The sequence below is a fragment of the Setaria viridis genome, chromosome 3 (assembly GCF_005286985.2).
Source record: "Setaria viridis chromosome 3, Setaria_viridis_v4.0, whole genome shotgun sequence".
Classification (NCBI taxonomy): domain Eukaryota; kingdom Viridiplantae; phylum Streptophyta; class Magnoliopsida; order Poales; family Poaceae; genus Setaria; species Setaria viridis.
Window position 1 is genome coordinate 49,923,136 of NC_048265.2, and position 19,417 is coordinate 49,942,552.

Here is a 19,417-nt window from a genome sequence, read left to right on the forward strand (position 1 = left end):
TGTTTCAAAATGTCTTCTTGAACTCTTCTTTTTCCCTACCAAATACAATTTACAATTGTAATGGAGAAACCAAAGGTTTCTTTGGAAAAGAAAAGGTTTATTGAGCAATCACATTGAGGTTGTCTGATACATAATGTTACAGAGCAAGCTAACACATATCAGACTGATGCATCCTTATATGATCCCAATCATGTAGTGCCACTAGTAAATTAACTAGGTGAATCAACCTTGGAATCTTATATCTCAATCAATGTACAACATATAGAATATCTAGCTCTTGTATGTGCTGTACATTGCAATGAATGGCAGTTGTGTCTGTGGAACTTCCTGAAGAGTTAACATAGCTTTCTGTTTAGAGGGTCTGTGCACATTTCAGCATAACAAACTGCATATCTAACACTAATGGCATCTAGTTTGTGTTTAGACTTGATTTCTGACCTTCAAAGACTGGAACATGTAAATAACTTCTATTCTGATAAAATGAGAAGGCAGAGGCACAGAGCACCTGCCATTTTCCCCTCAAAGGGGGGAAAAAGTAGACCTGAAGATATTGGTTAGAGAGACAATGGGTCAACTGTGTATGGGTTGTGAATGGTAATTTTGTGTTATGTTGAGCCTTAAAAATTTACCCCAAGACTGCAGCTGGCTGCAGGCTGCTGCTAGGTAAATAAACTCATTCGGCATGGAATAGAATATGCTCAACACTCTATAACATGAATAAATTACATGTTTTGCTCTTTGGTGCTGGATTAGCTAAGTATCAATGACTAATCTACTTCCTGTAGCCAAGTACCCTAGTTGCTTCCAACAACCAGCTAGAGAAAACACTGACTCTTAGTTCCAGCCTTGTGGAGGAGGCTGTGCAACAACTCTCCTTAAGCTGTACCTTCAGGAAAACTCAGTTTCCAAGGATCTCTATGTTGGTGAGAGTAGCAATGATCTTGGATTTAATCATTATATGTGGATATTTTGCAGCAGTGCCCCTTATTTTCATCTAGGTTACTTCTTAATGTGTTTATTTGAATTATCAGACAATAAGCGTTTGATCCATGACATCCAATGGTTATGAAATATCTCAATTATTTATTTTATGCAAAAGCTTCACGGTAGACCTACTATTTTCTCATACCCATGTCACAATAGCATCTTCTTAGTTCTTACCCATGTTTTCCAGAGATAAAGTTTTTATTAAATTGAGCAGATCTCTTGGAAGATCCTAATCGGTGTTTAGTGTTATTGTAGCTGCTGTTGGTACAGACTGCATCATAATTATGGCCCTACCAGTAATAGAGCTAAAGTAATCTGTCTGAAATGCCTATCTGTATATGATTCTAACAATATGTGGCTTTCTGGGCTTGTATTGCTCTGTTTGGTCTGAATGCAGCATAGAGCACAATCATTGCTTCAGCTTGGCTTAAAATTGTTATAGCTTTAAAGTCTTTTGGCCATTCAAGTTTCTTAGTAAATCTACAGGTAATCAGACTTACATTTTTTTATAAAGATGGAAGTAATCATATCAGTGTTTTTAAGACTGCCGCAGAGAGATTCAGTTTGGTGTCATTGATTCCTAGCTACCTTACACTGAAGTAGCTGCTGAAGGTGCAGCTATATAGTAAATCTTCTCATTTATTCTATGATACGACTTGAGCTTCTTAATGCTAACATGGACTTGTTGAATTCTCAAAAGGCTATTGACAAAGCAACAGGCCACCGCACTGCAAATCAGCATCACAAATACAAGGAAAGTTTTCAATCATAAGTGCTGCTAAGAGGTCTTTCGATATAAGAAACCTGGGACTGTTGGTGTCAGAGCTGGAGCTGCTGGCGGCCCAAACAGAACGACTCTGGTGAAAACCTCTTGTCTGCTGGCGATTGTTGTTACTGTTTGAGCTGAGATGAAGGCTCGTGTTGTTTTGTTTTAACTAAGGAGAGAGCCTGCGAGCTCCAGATGTGATGAGCAGATTTGCACCTTTTGAAGTTGAACTGGATTTGTAGTGACTGTACTCTGTCCTGACAGGGCATGGGTAATTCTGAATAATAGAAGCCTTCTATTATCAGAGACAGATGCTTTATGATTTGAACAGAAAGATGTGTGAAGCCTTTTGTATGAAATTGGTGTCGATTGCCTGGCCTCAACTTATTTCTAGCATGTGCTTATATACATGAAGTATTGATAAAAAGCACCGAACCGCAACATTATCAGAGATGGGAGTGTGTGGTAAACAAGCATACACTGGTGTTGATTGATTGCGTGCTTAGTATGTTCATTAGTATAGAAGGACGAATTGCATAATCAGATTCGGGGATGTAGCTCAAATGGTAGAGCGCTCGCTTTGCATGCGAGAGGCACGGGGTTCGATCCCCCGCATCTCCATCTGTCTATTCTTTTTGGTCATGCAGTGAGTTTTTTTTTTTTCCATGCAGTTTCTCTGATGGGAGCCGGATAGCTTGGAAGATTCCGACGCCGCCTCAGCTGCGCCGCGCCGCGCCGTATGGACTATGGCAGCCATGGCTCTGAAAGTCTGAATCCACTCTAAAATGTCTGAATGCAAGAGGCACCCACCTTCCATTCGTCAGTCATATTCAGACGAAAACGAAAGAAGATGAGGCGCGTGGTCAGCAACTTTGACAGGCGTGCGTGTTGGCTTTCATCTCATCAGTCAGTCGGTGGGCCGGCCGGTCAACACGCACGCACGCACGCGGGCATGTTTGAACCACCATCACCTCACCGGATCACGCACGTCAGTCAGCTTCAGCTACCATTCCATACGTGACGACCGACTGAAGCTGTCCATCTCGAATCAACAACATTCAGGCATTCCACTGTACCCATTCAGGAGAAGAGATCGCTAGCATGACTGATGAAGCATCAGCAAGCGAAGATCCTTCAGTTCGTCACTGATGGCGCAGATAGCTCTACTGTACAGCGATCGATGTCCTCTCCCAGTGATTGCTACCTGTGTTGCGTGTGAATACAAAGAATAATCCAAAGAGCACAATATCAATCTGTTTTCCATTCAGCAAAATCGATTCACAATTTTTTTTTTAAACAAACCATGCAGAAGAATTGCCGATTATATTAAAAGAAAAATAAGCCCAGACACAGCAAACAACAAATAACAACACCGGCCAGTTGGATTAGGACATCAACACGCGCCGCGCAGCATTGCCGGTTGGATTGGGATATCAACCACACCGCACCAAGCAACTTGTTACTCAACTCAACAAACATCATTTAACATGTTGGATTGGGATATCAATCCGTGCCACATAACCTCATCATCTTGCTGCAATAACCTCATCATCTTGCTGCAACTCCACCGCCAGCGGCCTTGGCACCTCCGCAGCATCTCCAGCAACCGCTCCACCGAAACATAAGCCCTGCAGCGCCTGCACTACCACCACCAGCAGCTCTCTCTTCTTTTTTTCTTTTTTTTTTGCCTTTTTACTTTTTAGGAAAGAAAGAAGAAAAAGAAATGACCCACCACAGCCACGAACCACCATGCAAAAAAATCCGATGTCACTTTCAGGAAGGACATGACGCTAATAGCGACACCGGCTCAGGAAGGGTTAGATTTTCACTCGCACCATCGTAGCATACTAGGACGGGACCGTGAGGTTAAGAGAGTATGCCTCCAAGAGGAGGAAGTGACGGCTGCCATCCAAGCTTTCGCCTCAATCTCAACCGCCATCCACGAGAGAGTGACAGGAGCATGGAGCATGGCCTGCCCACGCGGACCAGAGGTGCATGAGGCGGCCAACGCCGCCAGCCCCGCCACCACGGCGCTGCTGGCACGCCTTCGCTTGACCACAGCCAACCACGCCACCACGGCATCGCTGGAGTGCAGCCGAGCAAGCCGCTGCCGGCCACGCCACCTCGACGCCACCTACGCACCTCCGCACGGACTCGGCTGACGACAGCGCCGCGGCCATCGCCTCCGTCGCAGCCCCTGGTGCTGCCCGTCGCTGGCTCACAGTCAAGGGCTTCGTGTGCCGTCCCTGCCACCCCCGGCTGCGAGACACCCCGTTGGGTCGCGAGCCGCCAGATGGGCAGGAAGGGGCGGCGGCGCACCGCTCGTCGCGACGCGGGCGCACCGCGGCCGCCACACTGGCAACCATGCCATCCACCAAGAAAACCGGGCTGCAAGCACCCCGCACCACAGGGGACGCAACGGATGGAGCCGCGCAAGCCCCGGCCGCCGTCCAGGTCCAGCCATCAGTGGAGCCAGCACCTCCGCCGGCCACCGCAACCCGGCAAGAACCACGAGCTCCGCACAGATCCGGCATCCTCTCACGCGGATCCGGCCATCCCCGAGGAGGATCTGGCCGGCAGCCATGTCGCCGCCGCCGGAGCAGGAAGCGAGGAGGGGCTTGGGAGGAGGGGGAAGAGCGAGGTGGCCCCGCCGCCGCCTTCCTCGCTGCTTGCCGGGCTTCTGACGAGCAGCTCCGGCGGCGGCGGAGGCAGGGTGAGAGGGAGCGCGCGGGTTGAACGGGGGACGGGGGAGCCGCCCAGAGCGGACGACGCGGGGGCGAGTCGGTCTACCGTTCACAATCGATCCACAATTCAGACACCAATTTCATGATCCTTGTTGCAAGGGGAAACGGAAAACAAAAAAGTTTGTTTTCAGCAGGTGGGCTACAACACCTTCCCACATAGAGTACATTAATCACACCTGTTACAGTGCTACGACTGTCTATGAAGTATGAACACTGGTACTGTGGTAATTAACAGAGCTAAGTATACGACTATGACACTATTATTGAACATCATCTATGTGTCTGCCTGTCTGCCTGTCTATTGCAGGGTGGCTGCTGCTACGACTTGTAATAATCCAACAACGAACGGCTAATAAAAGATTATGCTCCATCGCTACACTTGATTGTGCAGTCGATTCCCTCCCTTCCTTCCTTCCTTGCAAAACAAACTAACCAAGATACCAAGAAGAAGAAGAAAAGGAGAAAGCTTTGTCTTGTTGCATCCTTAAGTCATCACCGGCTGACTGACTAGATGAGGCCGCCGCCGCCGTTGGCGCCGTCCACCCCGGCCAGCGGGAACGAGAACCACGGCGAGCCGTAAAGCTGCTGCTGCTGCTGCTGCTGATCCCCTGAAGCACGGACGGGCACCGGCTGCACCGCCGCCACCTGATGATGCTGCGGCCGCATGACGCCGCCCCTGGCCGCGGCCGCGGGCGGCGCGCCGGTGAGCCTCTGCACGAGGTCCCGGAACTCCCGTGGCTCGACGCGGTACACCTTGGGCGGCGGCGGCGGGGTCGCGGCGGAGGACCCCCCGCGCCATGGCTTGGCGGGCGGCTTCTGCACGGCCCTCAGCGCCGCCTCGTGGGCCGCCGGGCGCCGCAGCTCCGCCTGCAGGTCCATCTGATTCCGATGCTGGTTTGGAGGTGGCAAAGGAAGGGTGGGAGAGAAGCAGAGAAGGAAGCAGAGGATCGGAGCTCTAGCAGCAGCTAATGAATGAGCAAAGCGAGCGAGGAGCGGTGAGGATGAGGCCGGGTGGAGAGGTGGAGATGGATATATACGTGTGCCTGCCTGCCTGCCTGCCGTGGTCTTGCTGCCTGCGCGTGGATGGGGATGGGGATCGTGGAAGAAGACGACTAGAGGGGGTGGAGGGCGTAGTGGTGGCGGGCGCGGCGATGAGCACGTGGTCGGGGGCGGTCAATGCTGGGAGGCGCCTGCCCGCCCGGCCGCTATCAGCATCATCAAGCTGCTGCTGCTGCTGAGTCATCAGGTCCTTGGATGCATCACCACCTAGACCTAGGCCTTACCGACCGCCGCCTGCAATAGGCCAAGCTTGCTGCTCTATTGGCTTCTTATCCTCTGCATCATGCTACGTGGATTTTTTTCATTTCAGCAAACTCAAGAACAAGCAAAGAAGATTCCCTAGAACAACAAGGCTGGATTGTTGAGCACGCCACACAGCAGCCAAAGAGTGACCTTAGCCGCCGTTTCAGCTGCATCTCGCCATCAGCCAGTCAAGCAGAGGTGACTACATTCCATGGATCGGAGAATTTAGTTACCTGCTTTGTTCCATCATCTGAAGAAAAAGTTAATTGTTCTCACGAAATACAGTGTTTCACTTTTAAGATCTCGACAGCTTTGCAATACAATTCTACAAGATGCTTTTCCACAGAAAAAAAAAACAAGATAAGGCAGTGGCAGTAGATCGATCGATCAGAACTGGGTTGGGCCTACAATATGCACTCAAACAACTCCTCCATTTTCTTTTTTGAACAAAAGAGCCGAAAAAATGATGGAGAATGGTGCCCCTTTTATGAGTTTGTCGTCTGAAGACGAAAACAAAAAAACAAAGAAATGCGGCCTGCCTCTCTCTCTCTCTCTCTTTTCTCCATGTGTTGGCAATCACATGATACACGTGGCTGATGGGAATCGGAATTTGCATCGCAGGGCAAAGTAAGCTTGCAGGTGTGGTTACCAACTGGCGTTGGTAGGTGCATGCCTGCTCTTTCGGACCACCAACATGTTGCACGTGTTGTATATGTTTTGGATCACTGGCATGCGAATTCGGACTCGCGTGTTAGTTCAAAGTAAAATGTATTAGCGGACATAAACTTGTTAACTGTAGAATAAAATTGCCCATGACATGGAGCCTGGAAAAAGGCAGAATGTCTGGTCTTGAAATAGGAATACCAAACCAACGTGTAGTGCGGTTGGTCATATTGTTGTGCCGACCTGGGAGATGAAGAGAAGATTTTGAGTCGGTCAAAGTCGAACCGACCAGCAGACTGGAGACTCATCCGACGTACGTCACTCGAGTCAAGAGGCCCCAACCCAAGACGCACGGCCACACGCCCGTGTGCGCGTGATGCGTCGTCGGTCAGGTCCGTCCATTCTGCAGGGCATGCAGTCAAAGAAAGACGCTGGCTGATTCCGTCCCTCTAGGTCACTCAGGAGCTTGGGCTGGGTTGAGCACACAACCGAGCAGCCACGCGGCTTCTTCTTTCGTAGCTACTCCCTCCAATCCAAATTACTATTCCTTTTAGTTTTTTATCTACATAGATTATTCCTTTTAGTTTTTTATCTACATAGATTTTACTACGTATCTAGATATGTCATGTGTCTAGATGTATAGTAAAAACTATGAATCTAGAAAAGCTAAAACAAATAGTAATTTAAGACGGAAGGAATACGCCGCTGACCAAATTAGCCGACCACGGCTTCTTCTTCTTCATTGTTGAATGATGTTGATGATGACCATGACTTCTTCTTCTTCATTGTTGAATGATGTTGATGGCGCCTCAAGTGCGCTAGAAGATATTAGACATCTGCCGTGCGTTTAATTCTGCTGCTGCTACTAAACCTCTAAACCAAATCTAGTTCTAGATAAGCATATGTAAATCGTAACATACAAGGACAGAGCTAGGATGGAAACATTAGGGGTCCAGCTAAGTTCATTCACAGAGCAAACACTAAGCGTGCAGCTAATTTCTTCTTGATCTTTAAAACTTTTATTCCCATCAGCCTTGCCTCACAACACGACTTTACCATCGCAGGCGGCAGCAAGTTGACACTTCGTCACTCACTCACGAGGCATCCATCTATTAAGTATATTATTATAAAGGAGGGTACGTACTAAGGCCGTATTTGGTAGGGATTCAGATTTTCTGAAGAAACGTTTCTCTAATGAATGAGAACACTTAGTAGAATCGTTTGGCTAAATGACTTGGATTCAGAATCTTGAAAGGGAGATAAAACATTGTTTTGTATGAAAAAAAATATATAGAAATGGATAGGTGGTAAAAAAATACTGAGACTTTTTTGGGTGAAGGATGATACAAATGTGACCCATTTTAAATTGTCGCACTTTAAGAAGATCAATATAAATATTTCTAGATAAGATGGAACAAACAACATTGTTTGGGTTGTTGGCCGGGTTCGGGGGATGGTTGTGCGCGCGCAGGCCTGCTACACATTCAGGCCGGTCCGGGCCGAGATGATTGGCCACCAGTTCCTCCGTACTAGTACGCGCGCGGCCGGTGGTTGGTCAGAAGAGTCCGTCCGTCCGTGAGGCGACGAGAAGTCGACGACGGGGTGATGCATGGCAATGGCCATCAGGCCCGCCCAAGGAGGGTACGGCAGCCTGCATTCATCCTCCATCCGTGGCACTTGGAAATTCCATTCTAAGTTTCAATTGTATACGGAGTAGTGGTATTTTGGATGGATGCATGCATGGGCTCCAAGTTGAAACTGCATGCAGCTTCCTTCAAAATTCTCTGCACGTACGACGCCGCCGAGCAGGACGCGATCGAGGACAACCATTGAATCAAACTATACCTGAATCAAAGTCTGAAACAACCATGCATTGCTATTTCCTCCATCCCAAGAAATCTCACTCAGCTGAGATCAGGATGCTCGGAGGAGTTGCGGACGACAATGGCAAGGACGGCGGCAGCAACCCGGCTCCCACCCGGCCGCCGCCGGGCAGAGCAGCGCTGCCCACGCAGCTCCTCCGCCCGCTCCTCCTCGTGGCTTTGCTCGCCACATGCTTCCTCGCCGTCGTGGTCCTCCTCGGCGGCTCCGCCTACTCCGTGCTCCCGCGTCTCTCCGTCCCGGCGGACGCCGCCCTGCACGCGCCGCCGTCGTCGTCGCTGCCGCAGCGGGTCCGGCTCCGGCAGGCGCCGCTGGAGCGGTGGACGCGGGCGCCGTCGACCGCGTGGCACGACATGACGGACGAGGAGCTTCTCTGGGCGGCGTCGTGGCGGCCGACGAAGACCGGTCGGTACCCGTACCGTCGGGTGCCCAAGGTGGCCTTCCTGTTCCTCACGCGCGGCCCACTGCCGCTCGCGCCGCTCTGGGAGAGGTTCTTCGCCGGCGCCGGCAGGGAGCTCTACTCCGTCTACGTGCACGCGATGCCCGGGTACCACCGCCCCGACGACTTCCCGCCGTCGTCGCCCTTCCACCGCCGCCAGGTGCCCAGCCAGGTGGTCGAGTGGGGCGAGGTGAGCATGGTCGACGCGGAGCGGCGGCTGCTGGCGAACGCGCTGCTGGACCCTGCCAACGAGCGCTTCGTGCTCGTCTCCGAGTCCTGCATCCCGCTCTTCGGCTTCCCCGTCGTGTACGACTACCTCACCCGCTCCCGCCAGAGCTTCGTCAGCTCCTACGACGACACCGGCCCGGGTGGCCGTGGACGCTACCCCGGCGGCCTGGCCCCCGAGGTGTCGCTGGAGCAGTGGCGCAAGGGCTCGCAGTGGTTCGAGATGGACCGCGCCCTCGCCGTGGTGGTCGTCGCCGACGAGCGATACTACCCCAAGTTCCGGGAGCACTGCATCCCGACGTGCTACACGGACGAGCACTACGTGCAGACGGTGCTCTCCATCGAAGCGCAGGGGAGGGTCGCCAACCGCAGCGTGACGTGGACGGATTGGTCCTGGGGCGGCGCGCACCCGGCCACGTTCTGGGAAGCTCATGTCGACGAGGCGTTCCTGAAGCGGCTGACGACGAAGGCGGGTCAGGGGAACTGCACCTACAACGGCTGGACATCGGAGCTGTGCTTCCTGTTCGCGAGGAAGTTCGCTCCCAACGCGCTGCAGCCGCTGCTCACCCTCGCGCCCAAGATGCTTGGATATGGCTAAGTGTTGCCTTGTTGGTGACCGTCGTCTCAGCTCGTCGATCTCCAATGACCTTAATTGCTAATGTTGGTGTACTTTGCTTAATAATCATGGATTTATAGATATAGCTCCATCACTTTTTGGGATTGAAAGAGTAACATTTTACATCATTCAAGTGGTTACCATCTTTGCATCGGGAGAGCCGAGTTTGAGGAACAGGGCATCTTAATGGGTCAGAGGTATTTCATCGCCTTATCTGACCCGTAATCGTCAGCATAGTCTAGAAATCTCCAGGAAAAGGAATGACCGAATGAAGGAAGGGGTCGCCGTAACCTAGTCCATGTGGGTCCCACCACACAACGTGGATTTGGACAGGCACAACAACCTTTCAGTTCACGACATCAGCCTCCTTAACCCCGTAAACTGATAACTCTTGCTAAACTTTATCCCTATCACATTGAATATTTAGATACTAATTAGTAGTATTAAATATAGATTATTTACAAAACTCACTGCACAGAAACTTTAATCCCCGTCACATCGAATGTTTAGATACTAATTAGGAGTATTAAACATAGACTATTTACAAAACTCATTGCACAGATGAAGGCTAAACGGCGAGACGAATTTATTAAGCCTAATTAGTCCATGATTTGACAATGTGCTGCTACAGTAACCATAGCTAATGATGGATTAATTAGGCTTAATAGATTTGTCTCGCCTCCATCTGTGTAATTAGTTTTATAATTAACTCATATTTAGTCCTCCTAATTAGCCTCCGAATATTCGATATGTGACACGGACTAAATTTTAGCTCCGAAATCCAAACACCCCCTTTTATTGATTTCTCCTTCTCCCCTTCTTTTATCTTCCTTTTCCTCTAGGACGTCGGTTTAATGCGGATTATCATGAATTAAGGGATATTTTTGTATGAAATTCAACTATATTCCCTAGGCCATGTCGGAAAAACACTTGCATCCGTAGCTTACACCTGTTTTGGACCTAATACCAGCCTTCCAAACATGCCCTTACCAGTTTCAAGTTATTCTCAGATTGACCTAGTTCTAGACCTTCTTTTGTGTTAGGAAGTTAGTTCTACAAATTGCTCGTGTGCAGTTCATGGTCTTCTATTAATGTATGAAATGAAATGAGCAAAAAAGGCAACCATGAACGTAGACACAGCATAAAAATTGGGAATTTGGGGTGTGTACATGTAAAAGTCTACAAAAATATAATACACTACTAGATGATCCCATCCCCTGCCGAAAAGCCTCCCAAACCCAAACGGCAGCTCTGCTATTGGCGCGTGCCATAGCTGAATTCTGCACCGTCCACCCTAGGAGGCGGAGGATCCTACCAGCGCACCCCCTCCTGCTGTGTCGTGTCCGATTGTCTTTGTCGCCGCCGCCGATGATCTGAGCTGCCCCGCCGCCGCGCCGCGCGCGAAGAAGAAGACGAATCGAAGGTGGAGTTCCTGTTCCTCCCTGAAGCATATCCAAGGTCCATCCCATCCGACTCTGCGATTCCTCCTTTTTCTGGTGACTTCATCTTCTCCGACCGGGTAAAGCTCAAAAAGCTGCGTGCGTGCGTCATCTTTATGCGTTTCTTGCGGCGTCGCCAAGGAATCCTCCTGCTCCTGCACACCCAAACGGCTGCCAGTTGCCAGCTTGATTACTACTACTAGCTCCGTCATACTGCCGATTGCTCCTCCGATCGATTTTCCTTTTCCGAGAGAAAATCGTTACTAGCTTGATTCCATCAGAAACCGCTGTTCCATTGATTGGCTTCAGTTCAGCCAGGGACAGCAACCGCTGCTCTGTAATTACCGCCGATCGATCAAAGTTTCCGTCTTTCGATTCCACATGACCGAATTTTCGTCTAGAAAAATCTCTCCTAAATTTGTTGTTCGACTCTTGTTCAGATGATCAGCATGGTCGGAGGAGTTGCGGCCGTGGACGGCAATGGCAAGGACGCCGCCAGCTACCCAGCTCCCACCCGGCCACCACCGCCGCTGCCCATGAAGCCGAAGCTCCTCCGCCCGCTCCTCCTCCTGGCGGTGCTCGCCACGGGCTTCCTCGCCGTCGTCGCCCTGCTCCTCGGCGGCTCCACCTACTCCGTGCTCCCACGGCTGTCCGTGCCGGACGCCCTGTCCGTGCCGTCGTCGCGGCAGCGGGCGGCCCAGCAGGCGTGCGCGGGCGGCGGTGGGAAATCGCCGCTGGAGCGGTGGACGCGGGCGCCGGCGAGCGCGTGGCACAACATGACCGACGAGGAGCTGCTGTGGGCGGCGTCGTGGCGGCCGAGGATCGGGCGGTACCCGTTCCGGCGGGTGCCCAAGGTGGCGTTCATGTTCCTCACGCGCGGCCCGCTGCCGCTGGCGCCGCTCTGGGAGAGGTTCTTCGCCGGCGCCGACAAGGAGCTCTTCTCCGTCTACGTGCACGCCACGCCGGGGTACCGCCACGATTTCCCGCCGGCGTCACCCTTCTACCGCCGGCAGGTGCCCAGCCAGGTACGCCACGGTTGACATCTGCTCGCAAGTTCTAGTTTTGCCTTTGACGATTCAGCCAAGCGCGTCCGTCCGATCGACGGCATGCCGGCCCGTGCGGCAGACATGTGATACCCTGAAAATGACATCCATTTAAAGGTCTAGTCTTTCTTTCCTCCACGAGATGCGGGTCAATATGAGATGCCATCACTAGGAACCTTCACCTTTTAATTTGCTATGGTTACAAACTTCATTTCGCTTTCACTTTCTAGTGCCATAACCACCAAGATCAAAAGCAAAATCCGAATTCCAAAAGCATAATTTTGAAAATTCCAAACTAGATTCACCACACCAGCTCTTGTAAGCAAAGTGATCGACCGATGTACTTGCAGGTTGCTCGGTGGGGCGACACGAGCATGTGCGACGCGGAGCGGCGGCTGCTGGCGAACGCGCTGCTGGACCCCGGCAACGAGCGCTTCGTGCTCGTCTCCGAGTCCTGCGTGCCGCTCTACGCCTTCCCCGTGGTGCACCACTACCTGACCCGCTCCCACCAGAGCTTCGTCGGCGCCTTCGACGACCCCGGCCCGCACGGCCGCGGCCGGTACCGCGCCGGCCTCGCCCCGGAGGTGCGCCGGGAGCAGTGGCGCAAGGGCGCGCAGTGGTTCGAGCTGGACCGCGCCCTCGCCGTGGACGTGGTCGCGGACGAGCGGTACTACCCCAAGTTCCGGAAGCACTGCCGCCCGCCGTGCTACATGGACGAGCACTACCTGCCGACGGTGCTCTCCGTGGAGGCGCCGGGGCGGATCGCCAACCGCAGCGTGACTTGGGTGGACTGGTCTCGCGGCGGCGCGCACCCGGCCACGTTCGGGGAAGCCGACGTCAAGGAGGCGTTCCTGAAGAGGTTAACGACACCTGGGAAGGATCAGGGGACGTGTACCTACAACGGCCAGCCGGCGGACGTATGCTTCTTGTTCGCGAGGAAGTTTGCGCCCAGCACGCTGCAACCGTTGCTCACCCTTGCGCCCAAGATGCTAGGATACGGCTAAGCGTTGCTCGCCATCGATCACCTCTGCAGATGACCACGATCGATGTGCAGTGAATCGCATCGCTAATGTTGGTATGCATACTCTGCTCAGTGATCATCGATGTATAGATGTAGCTCTCCATCACTTACAGGCCGTGTGCGTACATCAATTTTTTTGGACTCGATGAGATTAGAGGAATAACATTTTCACATTATTCGTGGTTTTGGCTAAACTAGATGAAGCAACTTGGGCCTTGACATGTGCTGAGTGGTTGCATCAAGTCCAGCCAGTGGTCAGATGCACACACAGGTCCAAGTAAGCACGCGGCATCTTAATGGGCAGGGCCGATTTGGGCCAACGCGTGCTCCAAGCAGCATAGCCCATCGTCGATGCAGAGGCCTCCTGTCCTCCAGGTCCACCGTACACTTTGCCGGCGTAACGTCGTGAGCCGTGGCCGCCGGCCAGGCATGACTCGGTCAGTGACATGACACGATAGGTGCGTGGAGAAGCAGCCACCATCGTCAGATATCAATTCCTATTCCTTGCTGGTTAAGAAAGGCAGCCTAGCTCAAGCCTGGCAACCGTTTGTCTTCCGTTTGTGTCGGTCAGTGGTGATCAGCGTCCCAACACTGCCCCTTTCATCAGAGTAATGAAATGAAATAGATGATCAGTGTCAGAGGCAAAGCAATTCTCCCAGGAGGAGAGCAGGACACGTCGATGCAGGGGATCCGGGCACGCAGCCATGCTTCTCGCTGCTGCAGCTCCATTATCATTTTACTACTCCGTACGTACTATAAAATGGCTCGATGCCTTCCAGTACAGTTGTTTACAGTGCTCAGACTTCTGACGGCGAATCAGGCAGAGTGACAGATGCAGGAAATGGAAATGTTGCTCTGCCCTGCTCCCTGCTCCCCTCCCCTCCGCTGAGCAGAGCCGAGCCGAGCTTCACAAGTTCACATGTTGCTCTGCTGCGGCCATGCCATGATGATGCCCAGCAGCACCAACAATGGCCTACTATCTCCTCTGTCCTCGCTTGATTCTGGTGGTTGCAGGAGCGTCCACGACATAGGACAAGTGAGCTCAGAGCACTAAAGGACACTGGATGTACTGTTGCTCTGTTAATACTCCATTACAAGCTGGAGTAAGTCTGTAACCAAAGGCATGTGAATGTGATGAGTAGCTTGTGTTTGTGAAAAGGATACTCTTCCGTTAGCAAGATACCGAGGCAGGCACAGATTCCTTGGTCCACAGAATACTGTAGCGTACCCATTTGCCCTGGGATTTGTTTCTTCCATGCTTGAGAACAGGGCCACCGTGCTTGTTTATTCCTCATACTATGTGTCGCGCACCTTGTTTTGCTTCACGAAATGAAAGGTTATCACCATTCCGTCACATTCAGCAAGATAGATGCAGGTACCATGAACATCAAGTACTCAAGGGCCACCAACTGAAAATGATACTGCAATCCCAGCTTTATTGCCATATCAACAGCAGGTTTTTACTGCAGAACCATGGCTGATCATCACCAATTTGGGACTGAAAATCGCATTACTTACCGGTAGGCAGTCAATCGGTTGTGCAACCCATCGGCTGAAACACCCTTGTCCTGTACTGTTACTAATACCATTTCGGGCGTCTCAGAAAAACGAATTTTTTATCAGTACCATCTCAGCTTCAGCTCGTAGTCGCCGGAGATGGTACGCGACGCAACCTACCCACCCAGCCATAAAGTTTCACTCTTTATCAATCCTCAGACTGCACAACTTGGATCAAGAATGACACAGGAGCGGTTTGGTTTGCAAAAATTGTTTTTTTCCCCCTCTTCCATTCCCTTCTTCCATGAACACAGAACGGACTAGTGAAAAAAAGAAAAAAGAAAAAAGAAAACTAAGCAGGGATGCCCCCCTCCTCTGGTTTGCAAAGCTGCAAGCAAAGAGGATGTATTGCTCATCCCTTGTTATCTTGTTGTTGGTGGTGTTTATCCCCCCTCCGATCGTCGCCTGGCCTATTTACAAAAATATTACAGGATTGGCTGGTTGATTCCTCGCATCACCTGGCCTGGCATCGCCACCCATGAGATCAGATTAGAGCTCCTTCTTGCTGGCGCGTGCGGCGGTGGCGCCGCCGTCGTCGTCGCAGACGCCGCGCTTGCCGTAGCAATGCAGGAAGACCCAGAGCAGGGCGGCGTTGAGCAGCGTGTTGAAGACCCAGGCGCCGATGCCGCTGCACCCGCCGCCGACGGCGCCGAAGTGCATCCACACCACGCCCACGTGGCAGGCCAGGTTGCATCCGAGCAGCGCCAGCTGGCAGGCGAGCGCGACGGGGGCGCCCCTGGCGGCGCGCGCGGCGGGGAGCCCCGCGCCCACCCAGAACCGGAACCCGAACGCGACGGCGTGCGCCAGCGTCGACGCCAGGATGGCGAGCACCTGGAACGACTGCGAGAACTCCAGCCACAGGAACGCCATGGCCACGGAGGCGGCGTGCGCGAACACCCGCGCCGACGCGCCCCGCCGCCGCCGGAGCACCGCGAACACGCCCCGCGCCGCGTGGAGGTACCGGGAGAGGTAGTAGGCGTAGGACCAGAAGAAGACGCGCCCCGAGGAGCGGGTCCCCGGCGGGAAGCAGAGCAGCCATCGGAACGGCGTCGTGGGGCTCCGCCCCCGCCACGACCACCGCGTGTCCCGTATCTCCGCGACGGCGGAGAGCAGGGTGCCGGCGAAGATGGCCGCCGACACGGCCGCCATGAGGAGCGTGTGCGCGGCGGGCACGGGGCCGAGCGGGAGCGGCTTCCGGCGGCGCAGGGCGGCGCCGAGGAAGGCGTCGAGGGCGAGGCAGAGCGCGACGTAGGAGGCCAGGAAGCCGAGGAGGAAGGCCCAGGTGGAGAACCACAGGTGGGTGGGGCTCCACCGGAAGCCGACGATGGCCGGGTGCTCGGCGAGCCAGTAGGCGGCGGCGGCGGCCATGGGCGGATCGCACCCCCGGCGTCCCCCGATCAGAGATGACGGTGGTTGCGCGTGTCCGGTGTGGAGGATGGAAAGGGATTTGGGGAGGAGAGGGATGGATATATATAGCCGGCCGCCATTGCAGGAGGTTAGTTGGTTTCCTTCCTTCCTTCCTCCCTTGTTCAGCTTCAGCCTCCGTCTGTCGGTCAAGCCCCATTCTTTTTTATTTAGAAAGCTGATATTTTTATTTAGAAAGCTGATATTTTTATTCGGTTTCTATCTTCAGTTTTTGACTTTATTTTTATTAGTACTGAATGCTGATGATTAATCTCTAGAGCATCTTGTTTCTCCTCTTTAGACCAAGGAAATGAAGGTCTAGTCTTCTTCTAGAGGAAGGAGGCCAACTATGAAATGTGCTAAAAACTCGCCTATTATTAGAGGATCGTTTTAGGGCCACACAAGAGAAGACGGTTTGCATGCTATGCCGGCTCCGTTGGAGCATCCTTCATACATTTTTGCTTCGTTTCCGGCCACAGGGTCATGAGAAGTTTGTGTGTCGCCATCCAAAGTTGCCTGTCGAAATGGGACACTCAAATCCTGTCTCTTGAGACAACTCCTCCTAATTGGCAATTGAATACCTTTGGATATCTGTAAGGCTGTGTAACTGATCAATTCCTGCCTTGGGCATCAGTTGGAAAATAATAAGGGCCTGTTTAGTTGCTTGATTTTGGACAACCAAAATCACTGTGCCAGCACTGTAGCATATTGTAGCGTTTCGTTTGTATTTGTGAATTATTGTTCAAATATTGACTAATTAGGCTCAAAAGATTCGTTTCGCAAAGTACAACCAAACTTTGCAATTAGTTTTTGATTTCGTCTACATTCAATACTCCATGCATGTACCGTAAGTTTGATGTGATGGGAAATCTTCTTTTTGCATAGTGTCAAAGTTGGGATTTTGGGGTAACTAAGGCCATGTTTAGTTACCTCCCAACTCCCAACTTTGATACTATGCAAAAAGAAGATTCCCCATCACATCAAACTTGCAGTACATGCATGGAGTACTAAATGTAGGTGAAATTAAAAACTAATTGCACAGTTTTATTGTACTTTGCGAGACGAATCTTTTGAGCCTAATTAGTCAATATTTGGACCATAATTCACAAATACAAACGAAACGCTACAGTGTGCTACAGTGCTAGAACAGTAATTTTGTATCTCCCAAATTGGCCAACTAAACCAGGCCTAAACAAGGCCTAAAGAAGGCAATTGACAACCGTACAGGTTTCAGTTTTTTTCTTAACAATGGAATGAGCAAAGCAATAGAAATGTAATTATTTAATTTTTTGAACAATGACTTGGCCTCTACTGTCCACTAAATCTAGAGGAAAGCTGAATCCAGATGACAGAAGAGAAAAAGGCCAATAGAAATTTCATGTGGCGTCAAGAGACCATCATTCACTTGAATCTTGAGAGGCAAAAAAATGAGAACAACAAGCCCCGAAGGCTGGTGCTTGTATATTGTTTAAGGAATCCAATCCAATCCTTTTGCAGGTGAGGTGAGAGTGAGAGGATGTGGTCGGCGGTCGGCACCGTTGCCTGCATCATACCACTATTTCTATTTTGTTACCTAATCTCCTGTCCTCGGTTTAAACAAACTGCCAATCTCGGTGCTGATTAATCTGATCTATTCGCCTGCAGCGGCGATACGTGTGTCTTTCTTCTAACTAATCAATCCGGTGTCCTGGTTTATCTCCACCGCATCCATCAGTTTGCCTGTCCTCTCTGCTCAAGCAACTCTCAGGCAGCATTGGAATGAAAAACAATTCTTCTGTTCTAGACGCCTGACGCCACACCCGGACAGACATAGAACTTGTCAAAGCATGCATGAAAAATATGCGAAATGCAATGCCCATGAAATCGAGATAGAGGTGTATTTGTCGTATGGATATTTGACATGTACACCCATCCACCTCCAGAAAGAGGAGAAAAGGACAGAAATGAAGGAGGGCATCAGGCTCTCTCCACTCTCCGGTACCACCAAGTGCTCACCATCACTTGTGTCCTTTGGTCATCTCTTTGTTGTTTTCTTCCCTTTTATCTGCAGTGCGAGCCATCCAACTGCCTGCATGCCAAAGTCAGTGTTGGATTTGGTTGTGAAGAAAAAGAGGAGCAAATGTTATTGTGTAGTTGTGGATGCACGAGGCTGTGGTCGACTGGTCGGTCGCCCGGCCCTTCCAACCAACCAACATCGCCGTTACGTTCCAGAATTTGTTTGTTTGGATATATAAAGGTTGCTGCGTGCAGCTTCAGTTCACTGAAAAAGTCTGAAACCAAAGCAAGTTTCTTTATTTGCGGGCTTCATTCCCTTTCTAGAATCTTGGTTGGTTGCTTCATTCTTTGCCACTCTAAGGCTGTCAGCATATTTCAATTGCATTGGGCAGCATAATGAAGTGAAGAAAGATTGCGATGCCCCAGCTAAGCTTCTGGGCTGGGTTTCAGTTTTCATGCATGAAATCCATGTAGTGAATAATTAAAAGAGCATCGGACGATGTTGCTGCTCTACCAACCTTTCGCTTTTGATGACCAGGATCGAGTGGATGGAGAAGCATATTGGAATATTGTTAGGTTGGTTCCTGAATATCATCTTCCTTTTAATATAATCGGCAGGTAGAAGCACCTGGATTGTTTAAATAAAAATAATGTAAATAAACTAGTATTACATTAGGATAAATCAAGCATGGAATGGAATTTATATTTACACATGCATGGTAATACATGATGTCTGTACGTGGCACAACATCGATCTCAAGAGACAAAAATCTCAAGATGTTTAACGCAGATAAAAGTAGCTAGTCAGACAGGGCGGAATATATGAAGAAGAGAGGGTAGAAATAAAAAGCACATTAATTATATTGCTGTCCAACAGGAGGAGAGACTCCACTACCTGCTGTACGTACTGTAGTCTATAGGTTCGTTCCTTTGGAAAAAAAGATAGACATGGCTAATTAGTTGAACTATCAGCAGACACAAAAAGGCGTCTTAAGATGGATTGAGGAATTTTCTTTTGTTTCAGACCGTGCTAGCTGTAGCTGCTGCGGCATCTTTCGTATCACATATTCCCTCCGTTTCAAATTATAAGTTGTTTTAGTTCCAAATTATAAGTTATTTTAGTTTTTTAAATGCGTAGATATTAAGATGTATCTAGTCATGTGATATATCTAAGTGCATAGCAAATTCTATAAATCTAAAAAAGCAAAACGACCTATAATTTAGGACAGAGAAACTACGTCACGTAACAGAGTATATATTCCGTGCAAAGGGAACACCCGGCACCAGAAAGAAGCAAAAACAAAAGGACGCGCGCGGGTGAAAAGCACGCGACGA

At 50.8% G+C, this 19,417-nt stretch overlaps 4 protein-coding genes and 1 non-coding gene across 8 annotated transcripts; 3 read left to right on the top strand and 2 right to left on the bottom strand.

The window, feature by feature from the left end:
- Positions 1-2,301: 2,301 nt before the first annotated feature.
- Positions 2,302-2,374, top strand: TRNAA-UGC (transfer RNA alanine (anticodon UGC)). The gene has a single exon. It is a non-coding gene; the product is annotated as a tRNA-Ala (tRNA).
- Positions 2,375-4,604: 2,230 nt separating this feature from the next.
- LOC117849434 (uncharacterized) lies at positions 4,605-5,686 on the bottom strand. The gene has a single exon (XM_034730986.2). The coding sequence runs from the start codon at positions 5,374-5,376 to the stop codon at positions 5,005-5,007; it is 372 nt and encodes a 123-aa protein (XP_034586877.1). The 5' UTR covers positions 5,377-5,686; the 3' UTR covers positions 4,605-5,004.
- A 2,379-nt stretch (positions 5,687-8,065) lies between these two features.
- Positions 8,066-9,751, top strand: LOC117850153 (glycosyltransferase BC10). The gene has a single exon (XM_034731956.2). It carries the CDS (start codon positions 8,199-8,201, stop codon positions 9,603-9,605), a length of 1,407 nt encoding a protein of 468 aa, XP_034587847.1. The 5' UTR covers positions 8,066-8,198; the 3' UTR covers positions 9,606-9,751.
- A 1,083-nt stretch (positions 9,752-10,834) lies between these two features.
- LOC117847077 (glycosyltransferase BC10) lies at positions 10,835-13,302 on the top strand. Of its 4 annotated transcripts, none has more exons than XM_034728237.2 (3): positions 10,835-11,399; positions 11,503-12,087; positions 12,456-13,302. In XM_034728237.2, the coding sequence occupies exons 2-3, from the start codon at positions 11,503-11,505 to the stop codon at positions 13,107-13,109; spliced, it is 1,239 nt and encodes a 412-aa protein (XP_034584128.1). In that variant the 5' UTR covers positions 10,835-11,399; the 3' UTR covers positions 13,110-13,302. The 4 variants fall into 4 exon arrangements, with proteins under 4 accessions (XP_034584128.1, XP_034584129.1, XP_034584127.1 ...); XM_034728238.2 differs by having other exon boundaries at positions 10,835-11,142; XM_034728236.2 differs by having other exon boundaries at positions 10,835-11,081.
- A 1,576-nt stretch (positions 13,303-14,878) lies between these two features.
- LOC117847078 (fatty acid elongase 3-like) lies at positions 14,879-16,253 on the bottom strand. The gene has a single exon (XM_034728240.2). The coding sequence runs from the start codon at positions 16,049-16,051 to the stop codon at positions 15,173-15,175; it is 879 nt and encodes a 292-aa protein (XP_034584131.1). The 5' UTR covers positions 16,052-16,253; the 3' UTR covers positions 14,879-15,172.
- Positions 16,254-19,417: the final 3,164 nt, after the last annotated feature.

What these genes read in the sequence shown, in the direction of transcription:
- LOC117850153 (XM_034731956.2), top strand. Translation starts at nt 8,199, where the DNA reads ATGCATGGGCTCCAAGTTGAAACTGCATGCAGCTTCCTTCAAAATTCT.
- LOC117847078 (XM_034728240.2), bottom strand. Translation starts at nt 16,051, where the DNA reads ATGGCCGCCGCCGCCGCCTACTGGCTCGCCGAGCACCCGGCCATCGTC.
- LOC117849434 (XM_034730986.2), bottom strand. Translation starts at nt 5,376, where the DNA reads ATGGACCTGCAGGCGGAGCTGCGGCGCCCGGCGGCCCACGAGGCGGCG.
- LOC117847077 (XM_034728237.2), top strand. Translation starts at nt 11,503, where the DNA reads ATGATCAGCATGGTCGGAGGAGTTGCGGCCGTGGACGGCAATGGCAAG. An exon ending in GCCGGCAGGTGCCCAGCCAG is followed by an intron (nt 12,088 to 12,455) that starts GTACGCCACGGT and finishes ATGTACTTGCAG; the next exon opens with GTTGCTCGGTGGGGCGACAC.